Source organism: Thunnus thynnus, chromosome 1 (genome assembly GCF_963924715.1).
Source record: "Thunnus thynnus chromosome 1, fThuThy2.1, whole genome shotgun sequence".
Lineage (NCBI taxonomy): Eukaryota > Metazoa > Chordata > Actinopteri > Scombriformes > Scombridae > Thunnus > Thunnus thynnus.
The window spans coordinates 16,140,703-16,159,109 of NC_089517.1; the positions used below are offsets into that span (position 1 = coordinate 16,140,703).

General features: G+C 38.5%; 1 protein-coding gene across 1 annotated transcript in view; it reads left to right on the top strand.

Moving 5' to 3' along the window:
• The first annotated feature begins 164 nt into the window (after positions 1–164).
• The window catches only part of cdh16 (cadherin 16, KSP-cadherin), a 29,214-nt gene continuing 10,971 nt past the window's right edge, over positions 165–18,407 (top strand). Inside the window, exons 1-11 of the mRNA XM_067586794.1 lie at positions 165–221; positions 739–789; positions 883–981; positions 2,888–3,022; positions 3,304–3,433; positions 4,198–4,356; positions 5,800–5,996; positions 11,638–11,763; positions 13,374–13,524; positions 14,413–14,625; positions 15,857–15,933. Coding sequence (XP_067442895.1) covers positions 745–789; positions 883–981; positions 2,888–3,022; positions 3,304–3,433; positions 4,198–4,356; positions 5,800–5,996; positions 11,638–11,763; positions 13,374–13,524; positions 14,413–14,625; positions 15,857–15,933 — 1,332 coding nt within the window. The 5' untranslated portion in view covers positions 165–221; positions 739–744. The remainder of the gene's footprint in view (positions 222–738; positions 790–882; positions 982–2,887; positions 3,023–3,303; positions 3,434–4,197; positions 4,357–5,799; positions 5,997–11,637; positions 11,764–13,373; positions 13,525–14,412; positions 14,626–15,856; positions 15,934–18,407) is intronic.

The following is an 18,407-nucleotide window of genomic DNA, read 5'->3' on the forward strand; positions in this document are numbered from 1 at the left end:
TGTTTGAGCGATTTACATCCTCATGAATATTCATCTGATCGTATCAGTAGAATGGAACTGCACTGGCCATTGGTTTTGCAGGAAGGAAACAAGGTAGTTAAGCATGTTTATGTGAAGGTGTTAACCATTAATCCCACTGAAGGAGTACAAGAACACAATTTTTCCACACAATTTAAACTCCTTTCACACACACAGCGGAGCACACACATCACTTGGAGAAGGTAAGATACAAAAGGAACGTTTTTATTTAAAATGGTCTCAGAATGTAGTGACTGATGGCACTCTTTGTCATCTTCATCATTGTCATCATCTACAGTTGTTTAACTATATCTTCAGTTTGTTGTTAAACTTTAGGGGCATGAATTGGAGTTAACGGTATATGTAATGCATTGGAGGAACTGGTGCATACAGATGCAAAGCCTGTGCTTTGATATAGCTGAAAAAACTGATGTGTCTAAAAGATATTTGACAGATATTTAGGTAATGTTTTCAACCAACTTGATTTTCATAAACCAGAGTTTAACTTTCAAATCAAACGTGTCTAATTTGTTTTTTTGTGCCACTGACATCTGCTTTGTAGGTGGTTACGCATTTAAATGCAGGCTGTCAGTCATGTAAAAACTGTGAAATCTTAGTGTATGAAATACTTCCATGGTGGTGAATCAGTAACGAGAGAGAAATTGTGTTGATTGTTGGGCTGAGGCCATGTGGTTTTGAAATGCTGTGCCACATTCACAGGGACTCATGGCTGAAAGAAGGGCTATACCCATGCTCATCATTGCTCTCACAGTAAGATTTGATTAACCTGCACTTGAATTGTTATAATAGCAAAATGCTGCATGAACAAAGTCACTAAGATGAGGTTGATGTCTTGTTTCACAGTTGGTGATACTTAACACATTTGCACCATGCTCTGGGGCAAATGTTAAAATAGGTGTCCCAGAAAACTACGATGGTATTTTCCCATGGTACTTAGCCAAGGTAAGGCAGTTCCTTTTTTAACTTATTCTACAAAGAAAAGTTCTACTTTTGTTCACAGCCTTCATAGAAAACAAAATAGATGTATAAATCTCATTATTTTCATAATCTTACCATCTGAATATATTACAAATGTGAACATATGACATTGCAGTAAATGAATTCAAGTGGAAAATCAGCAAAAGTGTACAATATTTAGGGCAGTTTTTATTCTCATATCTCATATTCATAAACATAGTAATTTGAGATGAAGGATGGCAGTAACATTAACCCTGTATGGCCAACAAGCATTAATCACAACTGGAAAAGAAATGTTCCAATACCTGCTCATAGAGAATGATCTCTCAATATTTGATCAGATTTAATGCACTCAAAGCCTCAACATCAAATCACTACATTTCTTCAAGATTAACCCAGGTAAATGCAAAAGTCTCCTGCCAACCTTATGAGCTTGTTTGTCTTTTAGTTATGAGGAATGCGGTAAAAAAAAATCATTGCAGAAACCAAAGGTTAGGTTAGTCTCTTTTCTCCCCCATCTGCACTCAAGGTTAAAGATGTATGAACATGCTGTCATCATCAGTAGACTATAATTGGAGTGTTCACAATGTTTTTCAGGCGTCATACCCAGCCTCTGCATTCAGTCCAGCTGGGTGGCAGGCGGGGTGTTTTGTTCATGTGTGTCACTCAGACATCCTCTGGATAATTCAACAGCATGAGTAGCTGGCACTTTAATTGGTTTCATTGTGACGTCACCACATCTTGAATGAAACACAGTCATATTTTCACTCTTTGCGCTGAGACTCAGTGTCATTAACACTCTTTAAATAGCATGTTAATGGTCAGAATGGAGGAGTTGGATAATAACCCCACTTTGTGTTATAAATGGAAAGGACATAATAATTGCTCCGGATTCGTTCGAGGTAAAAGCTCTTCATGATGGTCTGTACATTAGAAGGGGCAACACTTGTCAGTTCTTGTATTCTAACTTTTTGAATGATCCATTTTGCAAACCTTACGAAGTATAAAAGCACTTAAAATGTCACCTCATGACCTGGTATAAGAGAGATCAATTTTAATGACTGATGTTTTTGCTTTGAGAGGACCTTTTTAGTGAATTTCAAACATCTGTACCAACTGATCAGGCTGAACCTTTCTGCAAAGTATTACAGTGTTGCATTATTCTTTTCCACAATAATTGGGTCATCAAACAAGTTGAATGGTAGGATGTTGGCAAAAAGAAAATTTAATGGATAAAGCAGGCCGTACTCTGTATTTTCTTATTGTCAACAAATTCCATTTAAAGACCAAAACCAACAATGCATTAGTCATCTGTCAATACTTTCCAACCTCCCTCCCCAGTCTGTAGCCCCAAGCCCATTCATTCCTACTAGAGATTTAAACCTTTGAAAACAGGTCACAAATAAATAATTTTATTTTCTTCTCAGTAATTTCCTAAAATAGGTACTGTAGTTTTGAGCAATATGATGCGTTGATGCATTTTTAATAGTCTTTGGACAACAATGGGGATCTATGGCACAGAGGAATACACTACACCGGGCTCTGGCTAAATGTATTACTTCCTAGTAGACTCAAGATATTGTTGGTTTTGGTGTTTTCATGGGACTTATTGACAGTAAGAAAAAATATTATTATATTAATATTATTTTTTTTGGGGGGGGGGCAAGTGGAAAACAGCTGCAGATTCTATGGGTTTTATATTATTGAATCTCTTATAAGTCAACATTTGACCACACATAACACAAATTCAAATCAAATCACTAGTGGCTGCAGTAACTACCCTATTTGCTACCCTTCCCGTCCAGTCCTGCACTTTTATTGTTTCTGCATATAGCGTGCTTTTAAACAGGAACACAACCTGATGTTTTATGAATTTTACTCTGCTGCACAGCTCCACAGCCTGCCAGGTAATTACAGTGACGTGGTGGTAGAGGGGGATGATGAGGGGATATTTGGAGTCGACGCTCAGTTTCTGTATGCCCTAAAACCACTGGACCGAGAGAAGCAGCCGTCTTACTCTCTGCAGGTATTCATCATATCATATATTCGTCATGGCATTTTCATGAATAGCAGTCACAAATTCTTTAATTTAGGATAGATAAGCAGCATAAAATTCACATAAATTACAAAAACCATAATCAGGTTTTGGATATTCTTTCCTATTTTAATCATGAGATTTATGTGCTTACTGTATGCTTAATAATGTATGAAGAATTCATCACTCAGTAGAATTAGTATGACTGTGTGCCAGCGTGTAATTCAAAAATGCTTACAGAATATGTTTGTGTGTTTGTGTGTGTACTGCAGGTGTCCTACAGAACATCTGTACACCATCAGAGCTTCACTATCGAAGTGTTTGTCATCGACAAGAACGACAATGTGCCCACATTCATTGAGGAGAGCATGAGAGGCAGCGTGCAGCTCGGGCTTCTCAAAGGCACGAGAAGCTTAAGCTCTGATGTCACCATGTTGCACAACCTTATTCAGTCTGGGTCACATTTGTCAATTCTGCCAAATGAAATACAAATACTCATTCAGTTTTAAACAACGGAGAACATGCCTAATGTATCCCTGGAAACTGCCATTTACTCTTATCCTCAGTTTTAATAGAATTAATGATTTGATTACACTAAAAAATACTTTTCTGCAAACTGTCACAGGGCTCAGCTATCACATCAGCTCAGATACAATATCCAAATGTATTTTATGTTAATTAATTAACGCTCTGTTCTTGGAAGAGATGAGCAATAAAACCATTGTCAGTAAAACATGAAAACTGAGGCTGCAGAACCTCTCCAAAAATCCTAGCTCATTCTACTGCATGTGTGGCTTTTTATCACCAAAAAGTCATGATGGTACATACTCTGTTATGGGCAGCTTCTTATGTTGTTTTTTTTTTTTATTCTAAATTGCCCACAATGAAGGCTGGTGATATTATTGCACATTGTCATGTATGTGCAAAACAGGCTTTTTGCAGCTGTATTATCTTTTAACTTGGGTACCAATATCCTTATACCTATATACAAAACCAGACACATATATGTCTTTGGTTTTGATTGAAACATCCTGATTGGTACAATCCATGTTTTATCCCTTTTTGTATACATTCAGAAAGGTAATGTGCTATGAGTTTGTGGTGTGGCGAAACGGTTGTGACACAGAGGGTAACTTTTTTGACATTGCGCCACCCGTGTCTCTCAGGGATCCCGTTCATGCAGGTGGAGGCGCTGGACCGTGATGACCGCAACACCGCCCACGCTGAGCTGCGTTTCAGTCTGATGGAACAGACACCCAGGATTCCCTCCAGTCAAATGTTCTTCATCGACTCCATCACTGGAGAGGTTTCCCTCACTGAGGAAGGTCAGTCCTGACAAGAGACTGAAGGAAAAGTATCAAGTTAATATCATACTTTGTTGGTCCCCACAGGGAAATTTTTGGATGCATGTTTTTTTTTCAGTGAGGTCAGCTACTGGGCAGCACTCCTTTTTCAGTGTATACTTGTTTACAGATACTAGGGCACAAAGTGTACCCCAGTTTAGGGTAAACATGCCACTTCAGAGGTCTATCTTTTTCATATGCTCGAGAATACTTTCTCATTTCTAATTTTGTGTGCTTGCAGTGTTCACACAGTTCACATGGTTATGGAACAGAAATGCCAAATAGGTGTTTGAAGTAGTTTAAATTAAGTCTTATACATAGTTTGTCTACCAGAGAGCACTGACAATTTTGTTTTTCATCTGTATAATGTCTGGGACGATATGTATTGTCACTGGATTTAGAAACTCTAAAATATTGATCTTTATCAGCCTCAAAAGTCCAGTATTGGTTGGGCTTTAATTATGATGTCATTGCTAATATGGAAACAATCTCTGGTTTGAATAAAGTTTTTGAGTGTGTGAAGAGGAGCTCTAATACTTGCCAGAAGCCTACTACTTATTGCAGTTTTTAAAATAGGAATGAAATGGGAGAAAATGTAATGAATTGATTGAATGAAACAATGAACGAAAAGGCTCACTTATACATGAAAGACAAGAAATAGACATTTCAGAGAAAAACTAGCATTTATCTGGTGGTTCGGGTTGGTTCAGAGCTACTGTTAATATTAATGTTAGAAAATATGAAGTGATGCAAATATATTGGCCAAAAATTCCTTTTTGAGTCAAATAGACTTACATATACAGTACACATACATCCTCACACACATGCAGTGAAGTCCTGTATGCTGATGCTATTTCCAGAGCTTTCACACTGCCCCTTGTTACGGCTTGGCAGGAGCTGGATGACTTTCACGCTTGCCAGTCCCTTCCGGCCCACACTGCTGCTGCTGGTTTCCACACAGCTTCATAATAGCAGAGAAAATCGAAAATGACCTCCTTGATTTTCTACTAACAGATGGTTGTGATAACCTTTATACTGGTTTGCTAATCTTATTTCCCTGCCATCTCAGTAAGAAAATGAAAATTAATAAGTTAGATGAGTAAGTAAGTAAGATAAGGAAAGTATTCTAAATTTAGCATGGGATCTGTTTAATGTTTCAGTCATTTGAGGTAAAATATAGTCAGCTAAAACTTTCTGTGTTTCCATAAGCCTTCATGTTTCACTATTTTTGTATCTCTTTACATTTATTTTCTTTTGTGTGGCCTTTTCCTTATATAGGACGTTGAACACATACAGTATCTTGTCATGAAACAGACTAAAATATATGAATGACTGTATAAAGAGGTTACTGTAAGTTTGAAATGAGATTGAAAAAAATGATGTTGAAATATGTCCTTATATCATCTATTCCAATGTGACCACCAGGAGCCTCTACTCTGGACCCAGAGATGTGTGGCCGCTATAAACTCTCAGTGATGGTGAAAGACATGGCTGGAAAGGCTAACGCTTTCTTCACCACTGGCATTGTCACCGTTGAGGTGACTGGAAACACCTGGGCATCACCTGACCCTGTGCGACTACAGGAGAACCTCCCAGGCCCGTACCCCATCCCCATCTCACAGGTGAGGTGGCAAAACCCTCATCAACATGTACTCAGTCAAACACTTTAACCCATCTACCCATCAGCAATAAAAACACTTTTACTTATTCGATTTTTACTATAATTCACACAAACAACTCGGACTAAGTGCTGACTTTATTGTTAATGCAGTTACAACTGTGATATCATATTACTATGAAACAAACAGTCAATAACCTGGACAGAGTAAAGTGGCATCGTATTGCCAGTTGCTGTTTTTAGAGTCTCTTGGGTCATCCTAAGTGACCAAATACTGAATTATTGATGCTGTTCAAATGCCATGGATCCTTTCCGGCTACCTCCTGACTGAGTCACTTTAACTCCCATAATCACTCACTCTCCCACCCACCCTTCACCATCACCACCACCACCACTCTGAGGGGTATTATACAAACCCAGCAGCTTAAAGGCAGAATCCAACCCAAGAAAGACTTCAAATATGTTATTTTAATCATATTGCATAACTCATACTATACTTTTTTAATGTTGGTCCTCATGTTGGTCAGCATTGAAACAGTCTGTAGTGATGTCATCTAGAGGCAAATCATGACTAACTCCATAGACAGTTGTTCTTGTTTATTTTGAAAAATATTTGAACAATTATGTAACCATGTCTGCTGTGGCAGTACATCATTCCATTCGAGCTGAAATGATTAATCATTTAATCGATCGATCCTACTATTAGTTCTAAAGTACAGTTAAATAACTTCACAGTGTGTATATTGCAGCTTTGTTGGAGTCTTTAAGAAATCACATCAAAAACAGTTTCGACTGTAATGTGTAACGTGTGTGATCTCGATGCACGTCTGCCAGTCAGGTAAAATGCGGCTCTTTCTCACAGAACGTTACAACTAAACATTTGTAAGCTAGCCATGCTTCAGTGGCTTGACGACTAATGTTAATACAGGAAGTCATGACCAGAATCGTTAGAGCTTGACAGACAGGAGCCTGGTTTTCTGTGCAGTAGTTATTCTGCCTGTCTGACCATTAGAAAGCTCCTTCCTTGTGGCTAACAAAATCAAACTGCTAATGAAGGCAGAAGCACTGCTCTATGTTCACAATGTCCTCTGAAAATGACGATAATCACGGTAATGGAAATAGTGGAAATGGTTGGCAGTACTGATACCATCAGAATGTTTCACCGCGGCATATAGTAAAAAACTCAAAAATGTGTCACCTGATGATATCTGATCATCAATCAACTATCTCGTTAAGTTCTATTTAAAAGAGACAGTTTTAACTTTTGTAGGAATGAACTGTCCTGCATTGTTGCAGTACTATAACATTTAAATTCTGTTCAAAGTTGTCACCTCAGGTTCTCGTAACATATCACTGTGTCTGTCCCTTGTCTTTTGGCTGTTAATATTAGCCATATCAGCTATGGCTATAAATAACTCAAAAGCCCTCAGAGGATTTGTAACACTTGAAAAAAAATCAGCTAGCAGTGGCACATATCCTTTGTGAGGAAACCTTTACAAATGTACATGTAACTGTCTGTTTCACTGAGATGCTTATTTCATATGTCATAAATTCATGGTTATTTGAGTTCATACAACCATTAAAAAATTAGTAATAGTATAAATAAGATGTTAAAAGGGAAACATTGATAAAAAAAAAAAAGTCTAAAATATACCACCTTAAAATAATGTTTGGTTGAAAAAATTTAGTGCTCTTTAAATAAGGTTTTATTGTAATTTAGAGTGTAACGGGTCACATGACCAGAGTTTAGTTAAGGGCATGACCATGGCATTGTGCGTCAGAGTCAACATGGATGCAGACGAAAGACCCCCAAATGACCTTATTCTGCACATGGTCCCAGATAGTATAATGTGTGTTGATGTGCCTTTACATGGACAAAGTAACATGTTTTCAGTAATTTTATTTGATTTCATCACATTTCTGTTGTGCTTACGTATTTGGGCCTGAATATTCATGGACACTAGCTTGAGAGACTTTAAAAAATGACTGAGAGATGTATATTTTAAACTTTTTATGTCAGTTATTTTCTTGTATTTTTCACGGTGTCTGGTGACGAAAGAGAGACAGAGATAAAATAAATCTTCAAAAGACATCTGTATGATGCACGGCCATTATTTCATTGGACCAGTGTAGCTACAGTACGCCTGTGTGGGAAAAAAACATTTTATTCATTCACTTCTGAGAATTGTGGAAACAAAAGAGGCTTGCGGTGATAATTCCGATGCTGAATTAAATGCATTGTGCAGGTTCTGAGAGTCACTGTGTCCAGTAGGTACATTACAATACCTCCCCCTCCTCCTGTTTTCTCCCACCTCCCCCTCACTCGCCCTCAGCCTCTCATCTCTCCTGTTCTAACAGCCCCTTCCACCCACTGAAAATGTGTGGATTCACAAGTGTAGGCACATTTGATTTTTCTTTTCTTTTTTTTTTGGTCATATTTTCAAAGGCCAATTCAAATCTGCAATAAAATCTATCATGTATTATATCTGTCATGTAGTTTTAATTCCTAATAAGTGCTATTTTACACAGCTTGAAAAACATCTGTGCCACTATATGTAAAAGGTACTATGTGAGAATATTTTACTGAACAGACTCCCCTTCTGTATCTGCTTACATTCTGATGAAAAATGTGTTAAAAGAATGAGAAATGAAGACCATCACTGAAATATCCACATAAAAAACAGTTACAGTGTCCCAGCTATCCCCATCCAGAATCTAAATCACAAAACTGGATTAGGTTAACATGGTGTTTACTTGGGGGAAGCCTCATTTCTCCCACGCTGAGTGATCGTACTGCTGCGCTCAGTAGGTGGTGGGACTAACCGCTGTTATGACACACACACAGATAGTCATGTTCAAGGACCCACTCTATGGATCTCACCTCCCCCCACTGTCTCCAGATAAACGAAGCAGTCATGTCCACATCTACTCAACTGTAACAAATTTGGACTTTTACTTGTGCTGACACCATCCGTTGTGTGACAACGACTTGAAAGATGCTGAAATCAATCTGCTGCTCATAGTGCACTTTATGTAGTTTTTGCCATCGTCCGTTTCTGTGTAAAAATCAGTTATAAAAGTAAGCCGAGATTGCTGTGTGATCAATTTGACTGATTCTGCAATCAGATCAAAACAAGCTCTGGCTGTAATTTTAAATATGAAATCCAGGCATTTGTTATCAGTACTTTTGCGTCATTGGGGCTAGGGAGGTTAATTTCAATCTGGTATCTGTTGCGTGTTTCTGATTGCCTGCCTAAAACTTTGATTGTGTAATGCAATCAGTACAACTACTTGAACTCAGTAATGCAATCTATTGAGACTTTGGAGTGGAATAGATGCCTCAGTGCCTATCAATGAATGATTCAAGGCTCTTAACTGCATTAAATAGTCAGTTTTCACTGTTAACTAAAATCTGATTATTTGTTGCTGAATTAGTTTGAACCTCACTAGACCTTCTTCATGGTCTCACAATCGGTGTTCAATATTACAAATGATATTTGTATGAACATGGTGCTTCAGCTAACATTAGTCATCAGAGGTGATCTCACGTTAGTGAGAATAACACCAACATTAAAGCTACTATAATCAATATTTTTAGAACAACAATGGTTCAAATGACTATGTGTATGTGGAAGCAGATGCTTGTAATGACAAACCCACAGAAAATTATTAACCTGACACGTCAGATGGTTTGTTACACAGAACCATCTGAGAAGTCTGTTTGGAAAAGGTCAGGCACTTTCAAAAAATACTTGGCAGATGATTGGATGAACCATCTGTCTATTACCGTCTATCATGGGCTATCGCTTCTCGCTGTCATTACACCTAAACCACGCCTGTAGCTGCCAGTAGTTCCAGGATGACAATTGTACCAAACCAATAGTGGTTTGACCACAAGTGCGTAACTTGAAGCCTGACAGGATGGATTCTTGTGTGATCTCATGATCTTGCGAATCCAGCGAAGAGAGTTATCAGCTGAGCCTGCAGCTGCCCCCCTACTCTATAGAGCATTTTATGGTTTTACACCTACAATTTTAGTGTTTTGGTTCAGTCTTACTGCTCTCATCAGTGTTTGTTAGCAAGATACCTCTAAAATCCTACCACACACTACCTGCTTAGCACCAAACAGCAGACAGACAAAGTTAGCGACCAAACAGAGCTTAAAGGAGACAAATGATTGGTAATGTTGCGCTGCTGTTGGATGTGTAAATAGGCAACTGCTTGCTGACAAGATTGCAATGACAACTTTATAAGGATTTGTCTGTGCAGTTTGTTTCTGCTGCCTCCAAGTGGCCACAAAAATAAATGATTGCAAGTTTAATGTTTTATACCACAAACAAGAAAAATCGTGCGTTGTTTCTGTCTATGACTTTTGAAAACTGATGATCTTAGTTGTAATCAAAATGCCTCCACTCCCCTCCAAGATATCCGATATTTACTGTGTCAATAAAATTATCAGTATCATGTTATATCCATATTTTATAGATCTACAAAAGGCCTTTCAGTATCAATTAATCTTCAGATAATTTTCTTAATTCATCAAAAATATCATAAAATAGTGAAAAATACCCAGAGACCAAGGTGACATATTTAGATTTCCTTGTTTTGTTTGGCAAACAATCCCAAACTGAAAGACATTCAGTTTACTATCAATATGACAAATGAAATAAGCAAATCCTCACATTTGAGAGAGTTGTTGTAAATTAATTTCCTGTCGATCAACTAATAGGTTAATTGACAATTTGTTTCAGTTTTAATAGTTGTTAACAAACAGTGAAATATGCCAAAGTTCACTGTGTATTGATAACTATTAGAGCTGAAACAATTTGTTGATTAATCAATTAGTTTTTCCTTTCCATTGTACTGTTTTCTGTCATTTACACCACAGAGACACCAAGGCGCTCAAACACAAACCATTCAGGGGAGACAGAACACGCTCCACAAATACTGACAGAGGCAAAACAGATGACCTCATAGATATGTTGTATAGAACTTTATATAGTGCAGTGACTGATCATTAATCAGCCTTTTAAACATATCACTTTAAAGCTCTGAGGTCCAGAAACACACCATAACACTGAGAGGCAGCCAGCTGTGTGAAGTGGCTTTGTGTATACAGAAGCATAGCGTTTGGGCAGCCATCTCCAAAACAAGGGAGAAGTGTGTGACAGTAAGATGAGGAGATACACATGCCCTGGGTGTGCATCAGCTGTGCTATGACCAGGCTCCTCTCCTTGTTGGGTGCTGTTTGATGGCTACTAGGGCCCTTTCAGCCCCACTGCACAGCCCTCTGTCAAGGGCTGTAAAGCAGAGTGGAAAATCCCCCTCAGCCTGCATAGTTAGTTTTGGCTGTGCTCTCTGTTCCACATCATTGTCAGCGCATTTGGTTGGCTCCTTATCGTGTAAACAAATGGTAGCTTAGCTTTGTACTTATGCATCACGCAGGCCTTGTTAAATAGCTGTCATGATAATTTTCCTAGATAGATACCACTTAAATTCATTTTATAAAACAGACAAAGCAAGGTGTCAACATGTTAGTCATGTTTACAATACTTTGCTGTGGTATGTGGGATGTTGTATTCATTAAACTTTTTCTTGTGTGTGTGTGTGTGTATGTGTGTGTGTGTGTGTGTGTGTTTATGTAGGTGAAATGGAGTGGAAGTCAGGCAGAGTACAGTCTGGAGGGGGAGTTTCCAGAGATGCTTTTCACCATCAGCAGAGAAGGAGTCATTTATCTCAACGCCCCTCTGGACAGAGAGACACAAGACCAGGTCTGTAAACCTGCAAGCTAAACATCTCCAGCACCTAATAACGAATGTTCAAGTTTATGATTACTGTTTAAAATGTCCAAACATGAGGGCTGTAGGTGCTACACAGCACCTTTATGAAGTATGCAAACCTTTTTTTCTGTTTATCCCTGCTTTATTGTGATTGTTTCACATGTGATAGTAAAAGAACACAGCTGCAATAGACTCTTTATATTAAGTTGCTCTGATTTAAAGGCACATTATTTTCTGGTTCTCATGAGATTCTTCTTTTCTAAAACCAACAAAATCCTATGTGATATGCTGCAGAATTTCTAGTGCTGCTTTTTTCCCTTCAAGTAATTTTCAGTGCATTTCATTATCTTTTAATAACTCTCAGCAATAACCAGATAACCAAGGTTTTTAAATCAAAATGCTAAAGAACAATAGGATGTGACACACTTAAGGCCACTAAACAATTTCTCATATTGTTCATCAAGAGTAAACTTCTCTTTGAATTGTCTTATTATTTATAGCTTAATAATCTTCTAATTAAAAGGGCCTTGGCACATATTATTGCAACAAAGCCACAGGGAACAGTCTATTTTTAAACTGCACAGGAGTAATTAGGGAAATAATCTAAACCTGAACCTCCCTGTGGCAACAAAAAAAGAATTATTTTATTATGACAAGGATTATAAAGTTAAAGGCTTCATTTCAAATCTTGTTCACTTTAGGCGAGAGACAGACAGATCATTATGTGTTGTAGGATTACAAATTAAACTTCACGTGTTTGCATTTTACTCTTGAGTTTTGCACACAACTTAATCTCCTGAGAGCTTTGAATGGCTCACTGAACAGTACATTCTGGCACAAATGCTCAAGTGGCCAAAGAACAACGCTGAGAGACTGAGCTACATTAGTGGATATGACTAGTGTATAAACACATGCTCCTGGCACATTGCACTTTCTGTCTTCTCTAGTGACCGTTTAATGGGAAAATGCTTCATCAGCCTGATGCCTTATGGTCAGAGTTTGGCAATTTATATAAGAGATAACATCACATTTGTATTTCTGTATACTACAGGACATTTAAATGTATTAGTAGTTTTAAAATGTGCATAACATTAGTAGAAGTAAGGAAAAAGAGGAAAAGGTGGAAAAGATATAAGTTATTTTTGCTATTTTGTTTGAAGTAAAAGGTTGTAGATGCATACGTACCATCACTGCTAAATTGATTGATAATCTGCGGACGTGCTAAAGAGCAAATAAATGCTAAACATATCCAAATACAGCTCCATTAATCAGTCTGTATCCCTCATGAGTGATGGTGCTGAAAGAGCCTTTTCACTTTGTTAGTTGTGTGTCTTCATCTGTGTCCGTCAGAGGTGCAGAATGATGGATGTAGAGATTCAGGGAGCTTTTTTCGCACTTCCATCCATGTTTACCAGCTTACTCCACTTGCAGGATCCTCTCACTATCCTATAAATTTGGTAAAGGGCACAAAGGGAAACATTCTGCACTGCTTACCAGTTGCTCTATGGGGTCTACATGTGAGGTCCAAAATGGGGAAAACACCTTGAACATGACCCGATATGTCCAACTGTTTGGAGTGTCTTCTCTTTTTGCCTTGTCAGTTCCAGATCAGCATTGTGGTGGAGCGTCCAGATGGCAGAGAGATTGCCAAGCCTGTGGAGTTGAGAGTGATGGTTGGTGACGCCAATGACAACAGACCCACCTTTCCACAGGCACAGTACCATACTGTGGTCAAGGAACTGGCTGCTCGAGGTAAGTGACAACTGCATCTTTAGCATTTAGAGAAGAAAATTTAGGAAATATTTGTGAGAAATGTATTGATTTGTGTTACAATTTTGCTCCCCCAACATGTGAATAAATATTCTGATTCATAATTTTTGTAAGAAATTGGTTACCATCTATAACTGCCTGAACCATTAAATTTAGTATATATATATATATATATATATATATATATTATAAATGCATCAAAGTTTCCTTGTAAAAATCCACTTGTAAATGGTTGTAAAATGTAGTTACTTTTGAAATTAGGGATAACCATTTAACAACACAAGGAGTCCTCTGAGTAATCCTTTGTAACATTTGCCCAGTAATCGGAATATTGTTTTACAACAGCAATAATAAGGTAGAGGAAACACTGGCTGGATGGGACATTGCAGTGATGAAATGGCTGAGAGTGCCAGATACCTTTTGTGAAGGCAGATTGGGATTTTTGCCAAAACACTGGGGAAGGCACCCGCACTCTATCAGTGCTCATAAAAACCTCATGGTGTGTTGTGACATATCAGGTCTCGGCATAAAAGCTTTTTTGTTGATGCTTTAAAACAGTTGGTTCTCGGAAATGAATTACAGAGGACAATCTGTTAATCTAAATGGAATCACTGAGTGAGGATTAAATGAGAAAGCTATTGTTATATCCTTCCTCCCCCTTATTCTCTCATTCAGAGCGCTATGTGACTGCAACTTGTTGCAGAGAGCAAAAACATTTTAGGTTCTTTGGCTGTTTTACAGAAACTGAAAGCTGAGGTAGAGCTGTTTGAAAAAGTAAGAAAATGAGAAATTAGAAATGTTGACTCTCGGATGCTCTTGCATTTCAGAGGGTTTATTTTAAGTGTACTTTACTGGTGTATCTCTCTCTAGGGACGGAAATCCTGACTGTGCAGGCAGCCGATAATGACGATCCCAAGACAGACAATGTGCGGATCTTCTACCGTCTAGTCGGCCAAATCCCAGAGAGTCCACGTGCCCTCTTCAGAGTGGACCGTGACTCAGGGGTCATCTCAGTCCAAGCAGACAGTATGGAGGGCACAGCACCACAGTACACTCTCACCATTACTGCTGAGGATGCCAAAGGTGATTATTTGTGGAAGAAGTATGAAAATAGCGCATCATTAAAATAGACTTAACAGACCAGGATTCTCATCACTATCCTCTATGTAACTAGTGATAGTGAAGCACAATTAGTGGGTTTTTTATGAATATTTGTTTCATACAAATACAAATACTATTTTTTTAATTATTTGTTTTCGGGGGAAAAAAAACATGTCAAATACCAGCGCGCAGGTCAGTTACACCGCTGTCTCAGTCTATCTCCTCTGCTCTGCTGTTACGTCTATCAGCAGGTCTCAACAAGGGGAGTCACATCCGCCTGCTACATGACGCACATTTCTTTATTTGGACATCACTCCCAGAGTCGGGGGTGTTCCCCAGAGATAAAGCTGAGCTACTGACACAACCAAAGTGCTCTCAAGGGACTCTCCGTAACCTGTTGTTCCCCTTGTCCACAAAGTTAGGTTGTAAAAAATAGGCAATAAATGAAAAGTGCAAAGCAAGAATCACCTTTGAAGTTCTTCCCTACACATTACATGCTGTACTGTCTCTGTGTTATGGGTGTATAACTAGGTAGAGGTCTGTCTGCCATGAGGTGATGAGTAAAGTTTTAGCTCAGTAATCAATGCAGTCGTCTATGATCTGGGAGACTCCAGTTTGAGATCCAGTGTGGGGACCTCCTTCATAAGGTAGTTTATTCATGAACACTTATTGTAACACTTTGATTTTCTAAAATTGAAAGCGTAATAAAATAAAAACAGGATGTTTAAGCCTCTTTCCATTTTTACTTGAATACAAATACAAATACAAATAATTTTGCTGCCTCAACAAATACAGATACAAATACAAATACTGGGCTCTCTGCACATCCCTATTGAAGACTGGCCAATCACTATATCCATCAAATGTCAGTCAATGAACAAATCCGAGAGAGAAGAGAGAGAAAAAAGAAAGCAAGTGCTGTGTTACTGTGCCAGTAAGGAATATAATGTACACACATAAAACCATCATATTGAAACTGTCTATTAGCTTTTTAAGCTAGTGCGTCAGTAGCTTTGTTGACACTATATTGTCCAGGGGATGTACAGTATGTATGCTAGCCTCTGGGGTGACAGATGATGTGGTCCGCATGACTCATGGATCAGGATGTGATGGAGGCAAGATGAGGTACTTGCTGTTCCAACATATTTTATTTGTGTAATGTAATGGGCTGACCCTGAGTCACTAACAGAAGTTGTGATGATGTCCCTGGCAGGTCTAAACAGTTCCTGCACTGTGGTTGTGACGGTGCAGGATGAGAACAACAACCCACCAGTCTTCTCCCAACATGAGGTACGAGAGCACATGTTCAAGCACACACACACACACAGTAAGTCACACTTCTAATGCATCGGTCTGCTCAGGACATGATAAACAATAGCTTTTGGAAAAAAGGCAGGCCAAACATCGCAGGCCATAATAAGTGGCTATTGGACTAAGGACTGTGAATCCGCTCTGCAGGTCAGTGATCTAATTTTCCTGGCGGGGAACTAGATACAGCATGCCCTCTAATCTCAGGCTTATAGAGATGGCACCATGTTATTGGAGGAGTTTTATTCTGTTCTTTGTACTCTAAGTGGACAGTGTTCGTAGAGTTTAATCAGATAAAGCTTCCTTTGGAGAGAAGTTTCCACTCATTTATTTATAGCCCACAATCTACATCATGACTACAGAATAGCAAGAACATGTTTAAAATTATGTAAGAATCAATGTCATCGTCATTTCTGTGTGAGCTGGCTCTTTATTTCAGCAGCATACTAGCATGAATCTAAACAAAATGATTCTTATAGTGGCTCTCTGCCCGAAATCCTTTTAGTATTAAACACTTACTCCCTGCTTGAAAGGTGGCTGTAAAAAAGCTTGAGTGTAGTCATGTTTTTTTACAATGAAGTGCATAACAGGAAAAAGGAAAACAATTTTACATTTATGAAAACTTCTCAATGGTAATTACAAAAAAGTTCCTGCACACCATAAAGTCTACGTACGTACGTGGGATCAAAAACTCTTAAAGGTTCCCTGTGGAGTTTCCCTGTAAACAAACAAAAGTTATGCTTATTCACTGTTACTCACCACATTTCTTTGGGGAACCACTCAAAAAAAACTTCTCCATAGTGCTACTAGAGGCCAAAAACTCCACAGGGAACCTTAAACATAAAAAGAAAACCAAAGAATCCCACACACTGTCTATCACTTGAACTCATTTTAATAACAGGTTTTAGTCCTCAGACCAAACCTGTCTGTACCGTTTGATTATATGAATTTTGCCTGAAGGTCTGAGGACCGAAACATTGTGTTTGTGAGTTCAAGTGATGGATAGTGTGCAGGATTCTTTGGTTTTCTTTCAATGGTAATGTTTTGACAGTGGAAAAAAATGAAATTAGCGTCCTAAGTTTCTTAAACTTTTGGAGCATAGTCATACTTCAGTTATTGTGCTGTAGTTTTAGTCAGGTCTCCCTTGCAAGTGATTGTTTTCTACCTTATTGGGACTGGCTAAGCAAAGTTTAAATTTAAAATAAACTTTGGTTTACAGCTATCTCTGAATCTGATATCCCATAAAAAACATGGTTTTGGGTGTAGTTTTTGGGTAAATCTGACAGCTATTACATTTTTTTCCATTGCATCCTCATTTCCATTTTATATATTTGTATGGAATTTTTTCTTAGTGATCCAGTTGAGAAAGGCATTTCATTCATTAAGACTGCAGTCACAGGCCCAGCATGAAATGGGATGAAGTGGTTTCCCTCATTTCAACATAGCTGCTGGTATGAAAGAAAAATAGACTAAAGATAGGCAGTTACAGAAAATCCCCTCACTTCCACCCACATGTGCCGCATAATAGGAGCGAGAAAACTCATGAGGGTTGGGAGCAATACGTGGGAGAGCCATCATGCTGCGATAATGGGGAGCCAGTCTCTGGCTGTTCTCTCTGTCAGACCATAGTGGCACTGAAAGACTGCAAGGACATTATGAGCTGTGAAGGAACGTTTTATTTTGAGCGAGAAGAGAAGGTACTGTCTTGAAGTTTAACAGCGGAAACTGGCAGTCTAGTTTTGGCAAGAAGGTCCAGACCAATAATATAAGACAGTGTTGTTCAATGCAGATGTACAGACACATTATTTCATAATATCAAATTTGTTCTTATGTCATCAGTACTTGTGGTATTCCCAAAGTTCAATTAACACATTAGGATTTACCCACATATCTTTTAAACACTGGTGTTTCTGAATGGTACTTTTCAAACTGTTACAAACAAATATGCACACTTACCACAGACACACACACACACACACACACACACACAAACACACAGAGGTGGAAAATGCTCTTGAGCGGGGTCACGCCTTAGTAGTGCAGCTTTTTCCATGGCTATGTGAAGGCAGCACTATAGGGGGTGATGTGGGAGGTGAGTGGTGACAGGGCTGGGTTCAGCGACCCTGTGGATGGGGCAGCCAGATCAGAGGCATGGCTGCTTCACTAGAGGACATCTGTGAGTGGCAGATTAAAAGGCTGTCTAAACACACAGAGGTGTGTGAATAAAGGTCAGCTAACACCAGGAGGGCAACGAGGGGCAAAGGTATACTGACATGTAGTCGCAAATAGTCATATCAGCACGGTCAAAAAATCGAGCAGGCACTCATCTCTGATGGGTCTTTGGCAAAAATTACAGTGGCTTGTAACTTAGATAAATATTAAATAATATCATTTAATATTTAATGCACCTGTTAATGTAGTCATTTGAGAATAATAAATTTATATACATATTCAAC